The sequence below is a fragment of the Temnothorax americanus genome, unplaced genomic scaffold (assembly GCF_048541705.1).
Source record: "Temnothorax americanus isolate GAGA-0224 unplaced genomic scaffold, ASM4854170v1 Scaffold25, whole genome shotgun sequence".
NCBI classification, from domain to species: domain Eukaryota; kingdom Metazoa; phylum Arthropoda; class Insecta; order Hymenoptera; family Formicidae; genus Temnothorax; species Temnothorax americanus.
Window position 1 is genome coordinate 209,783 of NW_027509391.1, and position 14,756 is coordinate 224,538.

At 40.1% G+C, this 14,756-nt stretch overlaps 1 protein-coding gene and 1 long non-coding RNA gene across 22 annotated transcripts in view; one reads left to right on the forward strand and one right to left on the reverse strand.

Annotated features, from left to right (window-relative positions):
- LOC143899097 (uncharacterized) overlaps positions 1-14,756 on the forward strand; it is a 111,858-nt gene that overhangs the window by 64,374 nt on the left and 32,728 nt on the right. Inside the window, exon 1 of one of the 11 annotated variants that reach the window (XR_013257375.1) lies at positions 13,364-13,499. The exons of 9 other annotated variants lie outside the window; for them this stretch is intronic. This is a non-coding gene — a long non-coding RNA (uncharacterized LOC143899097). Of the gene's footprint in view, positions 1-13,363; positions 13,500-14,756 lie in introns of those variants that run through there. One more of the 11 variants, XR_013257374.1, reaches the window with a different exon arrangement.
- Positions 1-14,756, reverse strand: part of Msp300 (Muscle-specific protein 300 kDa) — a 94,542-nt gene that overhangs the window by 54,224 nt on the left and 25,562 nt on the right. For 8 of the 11 annotated variants that reach the window (XM_077409087.1, XM_077409080.1, XM_077409078.1 and 5 more), the window contains 16 exons: positions 14,171-14,619; positions 13,854-14,049; positions 13,310-13,384; positions 12,358-12,510; positions 9,839-12,083; positions 8,348-9,659; positions 7,849-8,212; positions 7,072-7,680; positions 6,008-6,793; positions 4,559-5,719; positions 3,521-4,300; positions 2,789-3,439; positions 2,035-2,636; positions 1,268-1,910; positions 778-1,116; positions 205-510 (listed from right to left, as the gene is read on the reverse strand). In XM_077409087.1, coding sequence (XP_077265213.1) covers positions 205-510; positions 778-1,116; positions 1,268-1,910; positions 2,035-2,636; positions 2,789-3,439; positions 3,521-4,300; positions 4,559-5,719; positions 6,008-6,793; positions 7,072-7,680; positions 7,849-8,212; positions 8,348-9,659; positions 9,839-12,083; positions 12,358-12,510; positions 13,310-13,384; positions 13,854-14,049; positions 14,171-14,619 — 10,671 coding nt within the window. The remainder of the gene's footprint in view (positions 1-204; positions 511-777; positions 1,117-1,267; positions 1,911-2,034; positions 2,637-2,788; positions 3,440-3,520; positions 4,301-4,558; positions 5,720-6,007; positions 6,794-7,071; positions 7,681-7,848; positions 8,213-8,347; positions 9,660-9,838; positions 12,084-12,357; positions 12,511-13,309; positions 13,385-13,853; positions 14,050-14,170; positions 14,620-14,756) is intronic. The other 3 variants (XM_077409084.1, XM_077409082.1, XM_077409088.1) reach the window with 1 other exon arrangement.

The window sequence follows — 14,756 nt, forward strand, 5'->3', positions numbered from 1 at the left end:
CTACAGGACATGCTTAATCCATTTACAATATTTTTAGCTATTTTTATACAATTGATTCAAATTCGTGGAATAATATATGTATATGCTGGATTATATTCTAATAATCTTGATAATAATTGTATATATATTTATTATTGTTTATGATTAACTTTTCCTCGGCAAAAAAATTATGTTTTTATTCGTATTTGAAAAATTGTTACTTACTTCTAATGCTTTAACGGTATCGTGTAAATGTTGTTTTGACCGCACCACCGTGTCGATGAGCTTGCTTTTTTCCTCAGTCGCAGTCGTTCGCGTTTCAATAAGAATCCATTGCGTTTCCAAGTCTTCCCAATGTCTCGATAATGCCTCGAGAGTATCCCTACGTCCTTCGAGTCCCGAAACTAATTCGCGCCATTCTGAATTAATCTCAGAGAGCTGCGACTCTATTGTTTTCTTGTTATTAGTGTCTGCAAGTCGGAGGACCTCTTGTCCACGTTCGTTTAGAAGATCCAACTCGAATTGTTGATTCTATGAAAATCATAATTAAAAAAAAAAAAAACGTTAAAAATGCAATTAATCAGTATTGAATATGATATGTCGCACGTAAATTTGTTATAATTTTTGAAATATTATTTCTTAATTTATACATAAAAGTGTAATTGCAAACATCATGAATATGAATTCGTGTAATTTCAATAATTTATTTAATTTATTTTTACCTTTATGCAGTTTTTAAAAGATGTATTTATTCACAAAAAGAAAAAGAAATTATATCTGTATTGCTTTTTAACACACCTGGATATCATTGAGAGCATGTGCGATTTTCTGAATATTGAATTGCAATCCAGCTAATGCAGTAACCGGTTTATCCGTAAATTTGGTTCTGCTGATGACAGCGCGAACACGTTCCAGACTCTGCGTATAATCTCTCCACATTTCTGCACCCTGTTCCAGACGTGAACGTTGCGACTTAGCCGTATTGAGGGTATTCTTTAACAACTGAGTATGTTGCTGTTGTTGGGCACTTAACTCCTCCTGCTCGTAACTATCTAAAGACGGCCAGATCTTATCTGCTACCTGTTGAATCTGTTGTGAAACGAGTTCACGTATCGAAGATTCGGTGCTGAAATATGTCTAAAAAAAAAACACGACAGAAAATGGCAATAAAATTTATTTATCCATGAAATTATGAATTTCACAAATAATCGAAACTTAGGTTTTAACTTCTTAATTTAAATAATTCAAAAATTATTTAGCTAAAATAACAATAAGAAGAACTTCTCACCTTGTGTTCCTCCAAATCGCTAAGAATATTTTCAAAATCGAGACCCTCTTTGTTGCTTTCGAGTCGAATCTCAGCTTCACGAGCCCAACTGTGAAGCTTGTCTGTGAGAGCTGCGTAATCCAATCTCATCTGCATGTTACTCTCGAAATAATTTCCACGCTCTTCCATCTCTCGCGGTAAGGACGTCAACAAGGAAACTGCCTCGCTTAACATCTCCTTTAAGGATCCAGGCATTCCTTCTTCATGCCGCAGTGATTCTTTCAGATTTCTGATTCTATCTAGATATTCGTTCACATCGGCGCAAAGAGCTTGATGTTTCTTCAACTCCGCCTCGACACTCGTCGGATCTCTCTCTAATAGCGGTCTGGATTTGACTTCCTTCTCCTTGCTCTCAAGCCAATCGAGAATGTCCGCCAATTCGTTAGCGAGTCTTCTATGCTCGGCTGCTGCCAGTTCGTGTTGTTCTCTTTGCGTCTCTACTGCTCTTCGAAGGGACTGTAATTGTTGCTTCAACGACTGCAGCTGCTCCGTCACGTTGTTCCTATCCACGACCGAACCTTCTCCCGCTATTTGCTGTCCTTTGTCCGTCGCACTAGCAAGAGTAGCTTCGCATTCCTGAATTTTTAATATAACGTCGTCGTATCTGTTAAATTTTCAACAAATTAAATTAATTAGACAACCATTGTTATAATTAATCCTACAATTAAATTTTTACGATATATCATTTATTTAGTATATCATATATCAGTGTAATTACAGTACATTACCTTTTAATTTTGTCTTCCGTTGTTTGTCCGGATTTCTCGATATCCCGGACAATTTCAGTGTACTTGGCAATAAAAGTAGTAATCTCTGCAATTAAGGCGATAAATTGTTGTCGTAGTAGTAGCAGCTGACGAAGTTTCGCTATTTGCGCTTCGAGAGCTCTTATTAGATCGTCTTGTTGGGCCAGCACGCCATATAGATCTCCCACATTAGCGGATTGAAGGTCGGATAATTTAGCTTTGTTTGCTTTGAGGTCGTCCAAAATTCTTTCGTAAGCGGTCAACATTCCCTCCACGTCTTCCACGCGAGCACCGATCGGCTTGTTCAGATCGTGAAGCTCTTTCTGAATATCTGTCGTGAATTGAATTGCCTCCGCCACTCGCGCGGCAGCTTGTTCGGCTTCGTCTATGCTCTTCTGGAGCGCGAGTGCTCTCTCATTTATCACACCAGCCACTCGTCCGTGAGCTTCCTTCATATTTTTCAACTGTTCGCTCAATTCCTGTTTATCGGCGTCGCTCACAGTCGGCAAAATTGATTTTCCTTGCTGGTTTATCTTTTCTATGTCATCACCGTACTCTTGTGCCTCTTTCTTCAGTCGATCGTACTTTGAAAAGAGGACAAAATATTTACATTCAAATACACATTGCAAAAAATATACAAAATGCGTCAAAATCCCAGTGGATATCTTTTTAAACATAATTTCTGTAGCCAATTTGGAGATAATTATTTCTTTACTTATAAAGGATATATACATACCTTAGCAAGTTGTTCTCGAAGAATGTCAAGACTGGAAGGTCGCAATTCGGAAGAGGTTGCCACTTCAGCTTCCTTAATCCATCGTTGACACTTATCCAATTCATTTTCGAAAGCCTTGCGTCCCTGAAGAAGATCTGCCAACGAGGCTTGTTTTTCCTTTGCTTCCTTCTTCAACTCCTCATAATCCTTACTTAGGTCGTCCAAGAGAGCCTGGAGTTTGGCACGACTGTCTGCATTACAATCCTTCAGCAAGCTGTGCCCTTGTTTAAGAATATCTTTAAGATTGCTTTCGTTAAAGGAATCGATATCCGTTTCCAATTCGCTGTGTTGAACGATATCTTGCTCAACCTTCGAAGCTCTCAGAGGCAGATATCCGCTGAGTTTCTTCAAGTCGTTGCCTTTGGCTCTTATCCAATTTCGTGCTTTTTCGATATCAGTTTCTAATTTGCGACGCGCATCAGCCGCTGCACTTGCGACGGATATTTCTTCCCTCAAAATGGCGCATAACTCAACCTGCTCCCCGCGTAAAGACTTCGTGTCGGCTTCTAATTGTTGCTGCTCGCTGGTTTCTAGCTCGTTCTGCATATTTCCAACTCTCTTTTCTAACGTATCTATAATCAATTGCTTTCCATCCGCTTCTTTCAGCATAGCCTGTGCAAATATAATATTATGGTCGAAGAATAATTATATTAACATTCCTTGAAGAGAGAGTAATAAAAATAAAAAAATTACCTTAAGAGTGAGCAATCTTTCCTCCGCCTGTTTGCTTTCGAAGCCAAGCAACTCGGGCATCTTTACCTGTTGCTTCTTCCGTTCAATCCACTCACGATTCTCTTCGATCTCTCGCCTGGTTGCTTCGATGCCCTGTGCCGTCATTTCCAAGACCTGGGCTTTCCTTTGTAACTTCTTACCAATGTCCACGTATCGTCTTTCCACTGACTTGATTTGCTCTTCTATCTGCTGAGAGTCCAGATTACTGACCGAATCCATCACTTCGTCGCCCAGTTTTTTGACCTCTGCCAATTTTTCCGTTCCCTGAGACTCAAATTCGCCCGTGATATCCTTAAGATTTGAAATTTTCTGACCGATAGTCAGTCCACTACCCTTCTCGATCATGTCGACTTTCTTCGACAGGCCATCCAGCCACGTTTGAATATCCTGCACTTGTGACCTGTACTTCTGGATGAGATCCTGTGCCGCTTGTTTTCCAGCGATTGCGTCAGTCAGTTCGGCCTCCAGCTTGTTCAATCCTTCCTCAATGTCATGGTCCTCTTCGCGAATCGACAACTCCGTCAATGCGCGAGTGCGACGTTCGCCTACGTTGGTGAGTAATTCATTCATCGCCTGCAACTCGGCCTGGGCAGCTTCTGCTCGCAGTTTCGCTGGTCGGGACTTCCATTCAGCGCAGAGGGCCCGTTGCTGATTAATCCAAGTACGGAGCGAATTCTTTTGTCGCAGTTGCTCCTCGAGTTCACCCACCATTTTCATCACATTCGCCAAATGCGTTTGCATCTGATAACATCGAAGATACATCTTATAATATAATTTGCTTCGAAAGCATGTATAATTTCAAAACTTTTTTTTATATATATTGATAACATGTACAATAGAAAAATTGTAATATGGAAACTAAATTAAATAATGTTAGACAAATCATTTATATTTACATTTTTTATATTTTTTGCATTAGATTTTACGACGTTAATCAATTTACGGAATTACAATTATTAATTTTATTTAATTGATTGATAAGTGAAATTAAGCACGTACCTGGTCAATAAGATCATCGAGCCTTGTTCTGACTTCGACCTCTCTCGCGGGGACTTGAATGGGTGGAGCATCGAGAGGACTCCCGGGTCTAGAGACGCATGCCGCCGCAGCTTCGCAAGCTTCCACTGCTAATGCCAATCGGGCTTTTTCAGCTTGCAGCTTGTTGTGCAGAGTGCGAGCACTCTCGAGGCCCTGCTCGGCAGAAGTTAAGTTATCCAATGGAGCCTCCAATCCTTGAGTCATTTCCGCTTCATACATGTCCAGATTCTTCATGATGCTCTCCAGGGTGTTTTCGTATTCCTGGAACTTGGCCAGAGACTCCGTCAGTCTGTTCTTGATTTGTAAAGCAGTATTCAACAGCGAATTGTAACTATCCTGAACGTTCTGCAACTGCGTCTCTATGGTTGATCTAATAGTGGGATTTGCGCCGACATATCGATCTATCTGACCGTGACCCTTCGATTTTAGTTCGTCTAATATTTCCTGATATTTCTGAATTTCACCTAACAATGTTTCATGCTGTTTGATCTGCTCGATCGTTTGTTCTTTGTTAGTGATATAGAGAGAATTGTGTGCCATTAGTTGGAAGGAGATTTGCAACAGCCACTTTTCTGTTTCTTGCAGAGCAGCATGATACGCGTTGTACTTTTGCATCTCGTTTTCCATCAACTTTTTCTTCTCGCCGACGAGTTCGGTTAGCGCCTTCCATCGATCTAATAGTTCTTCCGTTTCGTTTAGCGTCGCGTTGTTTTTCGCCCATGCTGACAGTTCCGTTGCTTCCGTCATCAGATGATCTAAGTCGGACTTCTTATCGCGAATTTCTTCTTGAATGTGTTTATATCGTTCGAGCATTGTCTTCATTTCGCCGAACTCGCCCTTCGTATCTGGAGAACCTTTAACGACGCCCTCGTTCTCTTCTAACCACCTTGCGAATTTATTATGCGCTTCCGCATGATCCTCCCATCGACTCAGAACCGATTTTACTTTGGCTTGAACCGTATTGAGATCTATGCTCAACTGTTCCCAATTCGAACGTAAATTGGCCATATCTGATCGTAATTGATCTTGTTGCTCTGGAAGAGCCGTGTTAATTGCCTTTGCGAAAGCGTTCTGCAACGTTGATAGTAGATGTTGACCTTCCGTCACGCGTGTTGCGACCAGCTATTGCGTGAATTAAAAAAATTTTATCGTTATTAGATATTTATGTATATTTGTTTAAATTTTATTTTCATATTTAATCAAATCTATCAAATAATATTTATTTCGCAGTTTATTTTAATGTTATATGTTCTAAAATATAATTCAAAAGAAAAAATAATACACGAGCAAATTTACTTTTGTATGATATGTTCTTTTATTAGTGTGTGTATAATTAGTAAAATAATCTAGTAATATATTTGATCGAACATTTCCAAAATATTCTATATTATTTTTCTCAATAAAACTCACCCTCAAAGTTTCTAATTTATCCTTCGCCCAAGCCGTGTCTCCCACACCGATGCAATCTTCTACCGAACCCTGAGCTGTGCGTAACCAATCCTCCATCTCCTTCTTGGCTTTCAAAAATTCGGTATGATCGGCTAGATTCTTTTCGACTCTTGAAACGAGCCCTTGCGCGTCGGTCAAAAGAGACGTGTATGCCGATTGCAAATGCACCGTCCTATCTCGCGCCCAACTGCAAGCACTAATCTCCAACAAAGCTTCACATTTGTCATTCAAGTCTTCCAAGACTGGTTTTTGCTTAACCGCTTCTTCCACCAAACGTTTACAACGCTCTAAATCCTCGGGAGTTTTGTTCTCTTTGCTTTGTTCATCTGCGATCTTCTTCTGGAAGTGATCTATCCACTGTTTCATGCCGTCTAACGTGTTCGTGAACTGGGACCAGCTCGAAATGCAATTTGCGAGAGTTTGTTGTGAATCGTGACATTGTGCTCGCAAGGATTTCCAGTCAGCCTGTATCTGTTTCATGTCCTGCTTAATGGAGTCTTGACCCTCGGGTCCCGTCTTAGAGATCACAACGTCGCTCAGATCGATCACCTTCGAGATCAACGCGTCGCCTTTCGGCAAGGACGAAATGATTTGATTGACTTTATTCTCTCGTTCGACGATTCGCTCCTTTTCGCCATGAGTATCACTGTACTGTTGAAGTTCGACTTTCGTACGACGCATCCAGTCACCTGCCTCATTTAGAGCTTGTTGGAATCTCTCGTGATCTTTGACTTGATCTTCCAAGTTCTAAAATAACAGAAATAATGATATTAGAATATTATTATACTATTATAGGGATATTATAGGGTAGACCGAAATACGGGATACAACCGAGAAGAAGAAATGATTCTACGGCTCAAAATAAGTCAAAATAATAGAATGAATTTTTTTAAGTAAGTTCTTATTTTCGCGAAAAATTTGATACAAGCTTTGAACAATTAAAATCACCCTTTTTTGGCTGTATCGGGTATTTCGGTCCACTCTATATTATATTCCTGCAATTCAAAAAGAAAAATTCTACTTACATTAATTTTTTCAAAAATCAATTTCTTCAAGCTGTCATACTTGGTGATTGTTGATTCGTAAGGACTTTTCGATATGCTGGGGTTTTCAGCGAGACGACTTTTCAAGCGGTCCACCGTCTCACCATGACCGTGAATGTCTCTTTGGAGGATCTTATATTTTTCTAACAGAGCGCGTTTTTCGCTGAGATCGTTTCGGCAAGCATCTCCTGATTGAACCTTGCCTTCAACTTCCTCCAACCAATCAGAAATAAGTCGGTGAATCTTGTTAAGCTCCTCTAACATGCTCGCTCTCGCTGACAATCTTTGTCTCACATCTTCAACGTCGACCAACAGCTTATCAAATTCGCTTTTTAAATTCTCGGTGTCTTCTTGAATCTTCGCCGCACCATTTTGTTCCGTGTTCATAATGACTTTCTCTTTCAATTCCAGAGCGTATCGCAATTTGTTCTGACCTTGTTCTAACGTCTGCCGAATAGCTTTACACGTGTGTAACTTATTGTTAACCTCGGTCAATGTACTGGGAGTGTCTTTACACTCACTCAATTTATCTCGCGTGCGCTCGATCCAATCTTGACACTCTTGGTACAAGGTATTGTGTTGTTGATGCTCCTAATTAACATTTTAGAAAAAATGATTAATATATTACTGTATATCTATATATATGTATAATGTTATATTCGTATAATAAAGAACTATATGTATAGTTAAAATCAAAATTACAAAAATTTTGATTAATAAATCTTTACGTATAATTAGAAAATAATAAATTGTAGTTACCTGATAATGCAATTCTAATCGCCGCATTATTTCTTTAGCCAGAGATAGCAATGCGTTATACTTGGTAGTGAGTTGTGTTATTGCATTAGAAATTCTCGTGTCGGCACATGTTTCCAACAACATCTGAGCTTTCATGTTTAAACGGTCTAACTCCTTTTGCCAGTCAAACAATGTTTGCAAATGAATCTGAAACTGCTCGAGAACGTTTTTCTTTTCTTCTAGACCATCTTGCAATTTATTAAACGTTTGAACCAACTGTTCAGTTTGCGTAAGCCATTCTGTAGCTTCGGAGAACTGATCCTCATATTCAGTCCACTTTACTATGCCGACCTCGAGCAAACCCTTCGTGTTATTCAGCGAGTCTCTGTTACATAAATCATAATATGTACATAAAATATGCTATACATATAGATATTGTAAAAACACAAAAGTATAGAGTCTAATCTTTCATTACATTTCTTTTTGCATTTACAAAATTAAATTTGTTTATTCTACTTACACATAGTTATCGTATTCTTCTTGCAATAGCGCTACTTCTTCCTCGATTATCTCTTTGTCTTCGGCATCTGCGATTTGACAGGCGGCATTGCCTTGCTCTAGGGCTTTCTCCAGTTTCTTCTGACCTTCGGGCAATTCGCTCTGCAAAACTTTGAGCTGTGTGATTTTACTGGCCAAAGATTCCTTATCACCCGTGGGCTCCGAGCACTTGCCGAGTCTCTCTTTAGCTGCTCGTATCCATTGAACAAATTCATTACCGCTGTCAATGAAGGCCTGATGCTGTTCGACGGTCTCCTTTTGTTTCGCGTACAATTCTTGAGCTTGCTTGCTCAAAGTCTCGTATTTAATCGAGATTTCCGTGGCCGGCGTCGCCTGTTGCAAGTCTTCAGCCTTCGTGGTGACTGATTGAATCATGGGCTCGAACGCCACAATATCCTGTACGATGCTGTTAGTTTGTCGCAAGTTCGCTTTCCTTTCTCCGATCGCTAAAGAGCTCAATCCAACTAAACCTTTTCGAGCTTTAGAGACTTTCTGCTCGCACACCTGCTGCAGTTTGGCCTCGCGATCGTTAATCCACTGTTGCAGCTGCGAATACGACGAACTGTAATCCGCCCATTGCAACAGACTCGTCTCGAGATGCACCTTTGTGGTTGAGATCTTCTTTACCAGCCGCTCCCAGTCGTTTTGAATTTCTTTTAACTGAGCGTTGATCTCCTCACGACCATCCGATCGTGTGTTTCTCATGACCTTTTCACCGCAATTCACGGTCAGGTGTATCAAATTCTGGCCTTCCTCACGTTTTCTCAACAATTCCTGAATCTTGTCGAGTTTACTCTGCAATTCTTCGCGACTGCTGCTCGAAGCAGCTTCTGTTCCTTGACGTATAATTTGCTTGGCGTTTTCGATCCAGTCGCGAGCTTTTTCAAGGTTACTTTCATATTCCTGATGTTGAGCCAGATTGGTTTCGACCTTGTTCAATACGTCTTTCGCAAGATTCACTTGCACCTGATAACGCGAATTCAAATGCCGCAGCTGATTGTTGACGTAAGTGTCTAAGTGGGACGAAAGCAAACCGGCGGCCGTTTTGTTGAATTTATCAATCTGCTCTTGGCCCTTTATTAAATTATCAAGCAATTCCTTCACTTCCTGCACCTGCTTCTTCTTCTCTTTCAAATTCGGCAAAAGAGCATTTTTTTGAGCTTTGATGAGAATGTCGAACTGTTGCAACCAATCGCTGAGTTTCTCGTATTCGTCCTTATAATCGCGCCATTGACTCACGGTAGCCTCCAATTGATCCTTCTGCTGCTGAATCTCTACAATAGAATGTAGTTTATTTATTAATACATGTAGGTTATTTGTTAATACGTTCAATTGTAAGATTACTAAACTAATGTCTCTATTTCTGTAAGTTAAAAATGTTTATTATTCTATTTTATTATTAAACTACGACAACGTCGATAATCTTAGTGAACATTATTTGAATAATTTTTACCTTTGAACAATCCTTCGAAACTTTCCGTGAGCGCTCGTATTTCGTTCCTGATAACTTCTTGTCCGACGGGACTGGTGCTGGCGCAAACAACCTTTCCAGTATGTTGCAAATGTTCCACCAACAATTCACCTTGAGCTTTCTTGTTCAACAGACTCTCGAGCGGTACCACTGCGCTCTCGATCGCTAGCTTATCGCTGAGCGATCTCTGCTTCATAGATGGTATCTTCTCGCGAGCTCGGCTGAGCCAACCAATTATGTCATCATGAGCTTCCTTGTAAAGACGGTGATCTTTATATTGTTCCTCTCGTTCGGCCAACAGAGATTTGATCTTCTCGAAAAGTTCGTCGAATCTATTCAGTATATCTTGGGCTTGCGAGGCGGCTAATCCTTGCTGACCGCTCGCGATCATCTCAGCGACCTTGCATTTGAGACTGTCAACCTCGATATTTTCGCAACGAACCTTCTCCTCGAGAGTCTTGATTCGCTCCAGTTGGTTTCTCTTCTCCGATATCGTTGTTTGAAACTGTGAAATCTCGTCGATCGACGTCTGCATGTATTCCACCGTCTTGTTGATAGATTGTATTTGCTCCAGCAAACCGGCCCATTTGTTTATCGAGTCATCCAAATTTGTCTTAGTTTCTAGCATCTTTGACGCCAAGGCACTCCATTGTTCTTGAAGTTTCGCTAAAGCGTCATTAATCGTTTGATGGCCAGCCGGAGCTGTATTCGCTAAAACAGCCTGGGCTAGTTCAACGATACCCTGAACTTTTGCGAAACCGTCCTCTTTGTATAACAATAGATCTTGCACAATGTCCATTTTTTGCTCCAGATCTTTCTGCGAAGATGCGCTTAAATCGGAGCAATACGCCAGCTTATTTTTTATGTCTTCCAACCATGTGGTACATTCCGCTAATTGATTATCGAATTCTTGATGCGTGGCAACATACTGATGCCAACGGTTATTGAGGTCTTTGACTTTACTAGAAATCTGTTGATATTTGATACTCAGCTCCGATATATAAGAAGTACGGGAAGTAACAGTCTTATGAAGTTGATGAGCCCGCTCAGCAACAGCATCGATTTCCAATTCTTTGGCGCGAACTTCACCTTGAAGGGCGCGTAATTTCTCAAGCTGAGTCTTCTTATCTGCCAATGTCGGCTTGAGATCGACGGCGTGTAACTTTGTGTCAGTATCCCTCATCCATGCTAGACATCGCTCTTTCGATGTCTCGAATTCATTCCATTGCTGAAGTTTGTTCTCCAACGCCTCGATAGTAGATTTGACGGCTGAGATTAAGCTTTCCCATTCTTGCTGCGAGGAATCAATCTGCGAGCGGATATTCACCTGTCCTGATTCAAGAGTACCGGGTATTACTTTCTCGCCCAGAGATCTGATTTGTTGTACTCGCGACTCATCTTCCGGCAAACTGTGCAGTAGATTCGTTAGGCGATCCAAATTTGTGTGCAGGGACACTCTCTCCAGTTCCACGTCACCCCAGAGACTCACGGCGTTGTGCGTGGCATCCAACCATTCATGCGTGTCTAAGACAGCCTTGCTGTATTGCTTATGATCGCTCACTATACCTTCGTATCTTTCTACAAATTTCGTCGCGCGTTTCAGCAGTACATTGTGTCTGTTCGTAAAATTATTCAGTGTTTGATCGATCTTGTCTGTACGATCGGGCAAATTATCCGCCTTATCTCGGAGATTCAGCAGGAAATCTTGCTGATCTTGAGCATCATGTAAGATGGTACGATAGATCCGCAACTGAGCACGTTTCTCATCCAGGGTAGTTTTCAGTTCGATCTCTGGCTTTAACTGAGCCTCTGTGTTCTTCAACCAGTTCTCGAAGGCCTCGCTGCACTCGTCAAAGTCGGACCACCGCGAGATTTTCGCTTGCAACTCACGTTCGGTCAAAGCGATACCATCGTAAAGCTCTTCGAAGGCTTGCTGTAGATCCAGCAATTGCTGACGAATAATCTCTCGGCCCTCCGTGCCAGTCGTGGGATACAATCGTTCCCCAGCCTCGACGGTGCTGTTAATCAAAAGAGTAGATGAAGACTGACGAGCTAAGAGTTCCTTTAAGGTTTCCACGTTCGAGATCAGCTTTTGACGCGTATCACTGGCGTCCTTGGAGGACTGATAACGCACTCTTACGCTCGCTAGCCATTCGGAACATTGTTTATAACGATCTAAATAGTTGGCATGATCTACGACCGCTTGTTCGCATTTCTTTACCAGTTCCTAAAACAAAATTATATAACTATTTTCATTGCCAGAGAAGTTTGTTGACATATTTTATATTGTTATCAATCATTAGCAAAACAAAAAAAAATTTTTTTTTAATACTACTTTTATTTAATTAAGAATAAATTTGTAATAATTAATTATGTTAGCAAAGTTTTGGTCTCTTACATCAAATACGCTAAAGCGTACTAATTTCATTAGTACTAAATACTAAAATTCTACTAAAATTCTTCTCTTCCAGTGTAAACAAGGAATAAAACTTTATGTCTACCTTGGCTGTCGCTTGGATCGATTGGAAACGTGACGTGACTTGTTGAACGCTGACAGAAAATCGAGTCTCCCCACTAATTTGCATCAATTCCGACGAATCGTCGCTCATTTTGTCGAATTCAGCCTCATTTTGCTGGAGATTCACAATCAGTGACTGGAAAAAAAAATACTTTTATATCTTGACTGTTTTTAAATGAGATTCATTAAAGAGCTGTTCCGCACAATTCATGTGCGAAAAAAGGAAGTAGAAAATTCTCTCTTCTTGCGTGCAGAAGCCTATTTGAGTGATGGTTAGACTATTATTACTTAAGTGTTAAACGCGAAGAAGTATGCACTAACAGTAAGTATAAAAAAATAATAGAGTTTAATATTCCATCCTGGTGTATCGGACTCGTTTGTTCATCTCGATGTAAATTTCAGCGTCAAAGAAGCTCTCCATTCGTGCAGCCGGTGCAGCAAAAAACAGATCTTACTGCAAATTTCGAAGCTGAAAGCGCATTTATTGAACGCAAATAGGTAGACCGCCAAAAGTTTAACAAAAATTCACCTTCCCGATGCAAATAATTGTAAACAAATAATTGTTTAGTATTACAAAATGTTTAGCACAACACTGATATTTGTATAGCGAGATAAAATAATTTAGCTGTTCATATTTTTTTAGTCAGATCCAATATTGACGACGAAAAATACTGATTTTATTCAATAAAATGGCATACGCGTATCACCGTATCTCGTATTGCCAATCGCACGTGTCATTTAACGATAATAAAATCACAAGACGAAGCGTTGGCATCTCCAACCTGCTCTGACAAAAGCTATAAAAGCTGAAAGATTATATAAGAAAAGAGCAATTGTGTCGAAGAGGCTCCTCGTAAAGCCGTTGCACATCCGCTTCTCTCACAATCTTGCCTTGTTACAAAATGATATTTGCAGTTCGCATATCACTCTCTTACTTGTTCGAGATGGTCACCAAGCGCAACCAGTTCTGTCACATCCGTGTTTCGCGAATCGGCGACCTTCTGTAGTTCCTAGGAAATTTTATTACATATAATCATTGTGCGTGCGAAATAATTATGCTCTACGAGTGGAGATAAAAGTTTGCGTAGATGGGGGCTTTCTCCTCTCTTTTTCGTCGACTTAAAGGTATTCGCACGATCTATCGTATGGGACGTACGAAGAAAATACAAAACTGCAATATTAATACTACAAAATTTATATTTGTGTTATATTCATGTGTGTGAAAGGTGTCAGTGCGTGTAGAGAAAACAGCTACATCTAATCGAAATTATAACCGGACACTTTAAATGTGCACACCTCAATATATGTTACTATTTCGTATAAGTGAGGGAAGTTTTGTGATATAGGGGACAAACATAAAGCGATCTTTATATAGTCGATATCCGTTAAATAGGACACTTATCAAATTCGTATTCGTAAAGCCAAAAGAAAACCGCATTTCTGTAACGCAACGTTTTATTGTAATAATTTCGAACTTACTTGGTATTTTTCAAGTTGCTCCTGCTTCTCTTCAAGCGTGTTCTTCAGACAATAGTTTTTCAGTGATGTCTCGGCGTCAGTAAGCCAAGCGAGCAAACGTTCTAACGAATTTTCGTATTCACTCCATTGTTGTATTCTTTCTTCGATGCAACGTACCACATCGCTTACAGCTGTAGCGAATTTTTTATTTTCAAATCTAAAGAGAAATCATTCGACGTGTATTTATGTAGTTGACAACAAAGTCATTCGTGTTTAATTCCTAAATATTTTCTTTTTATAAATAAAATAATTATTATTTTCTTTTTTAAAATATTTACCTAAGATTGGCTAAATCTCTTTCCATAGATTCTTGCGAGCGAGGTGGTAGAGTACTCGCACTTTGTGCGACATGTTCTCCAAGGACATTCAGCTTCATCTCACCTTCGCTTTGACTGTCCTGTATCTCTATAACTTTAGCTAATCTGGCTTGAAGAGCAGTCTTGTTTCCTGTATAATCGCTGTAATTCGCTAAGCGTTCCCATTGACGCTTCTGGTAATCTTGATAAGCTTTCTGCAGATCGTGGAACTGCTGGAAAATATCGAGCAATGCCTCCAAGCTGGATATCCCTTTCTGAGATGTACCCACTAGCTTCTCATATCTCTTCGAAACCGAAACGACTTTTTCATGAACATCCAATGGAACTTGAGTAACTTGAACCAAAGCGTTGGCTTTCTCGGAAATGCCTTCGATGAGACGTTTATGAGCCAAGATCTCTTGATGTAATGTCTGAAAAAAAATTTCCCAAATAATGTAATTAACAGTTTTCACATTACGTTTTCTTCTTATATATTCTCAGATAATAGTATAAAATATTAGGGCGGCGGTGTGGTCTAGTGGTAGAGCGCCAGACTCGTAATCTGAGA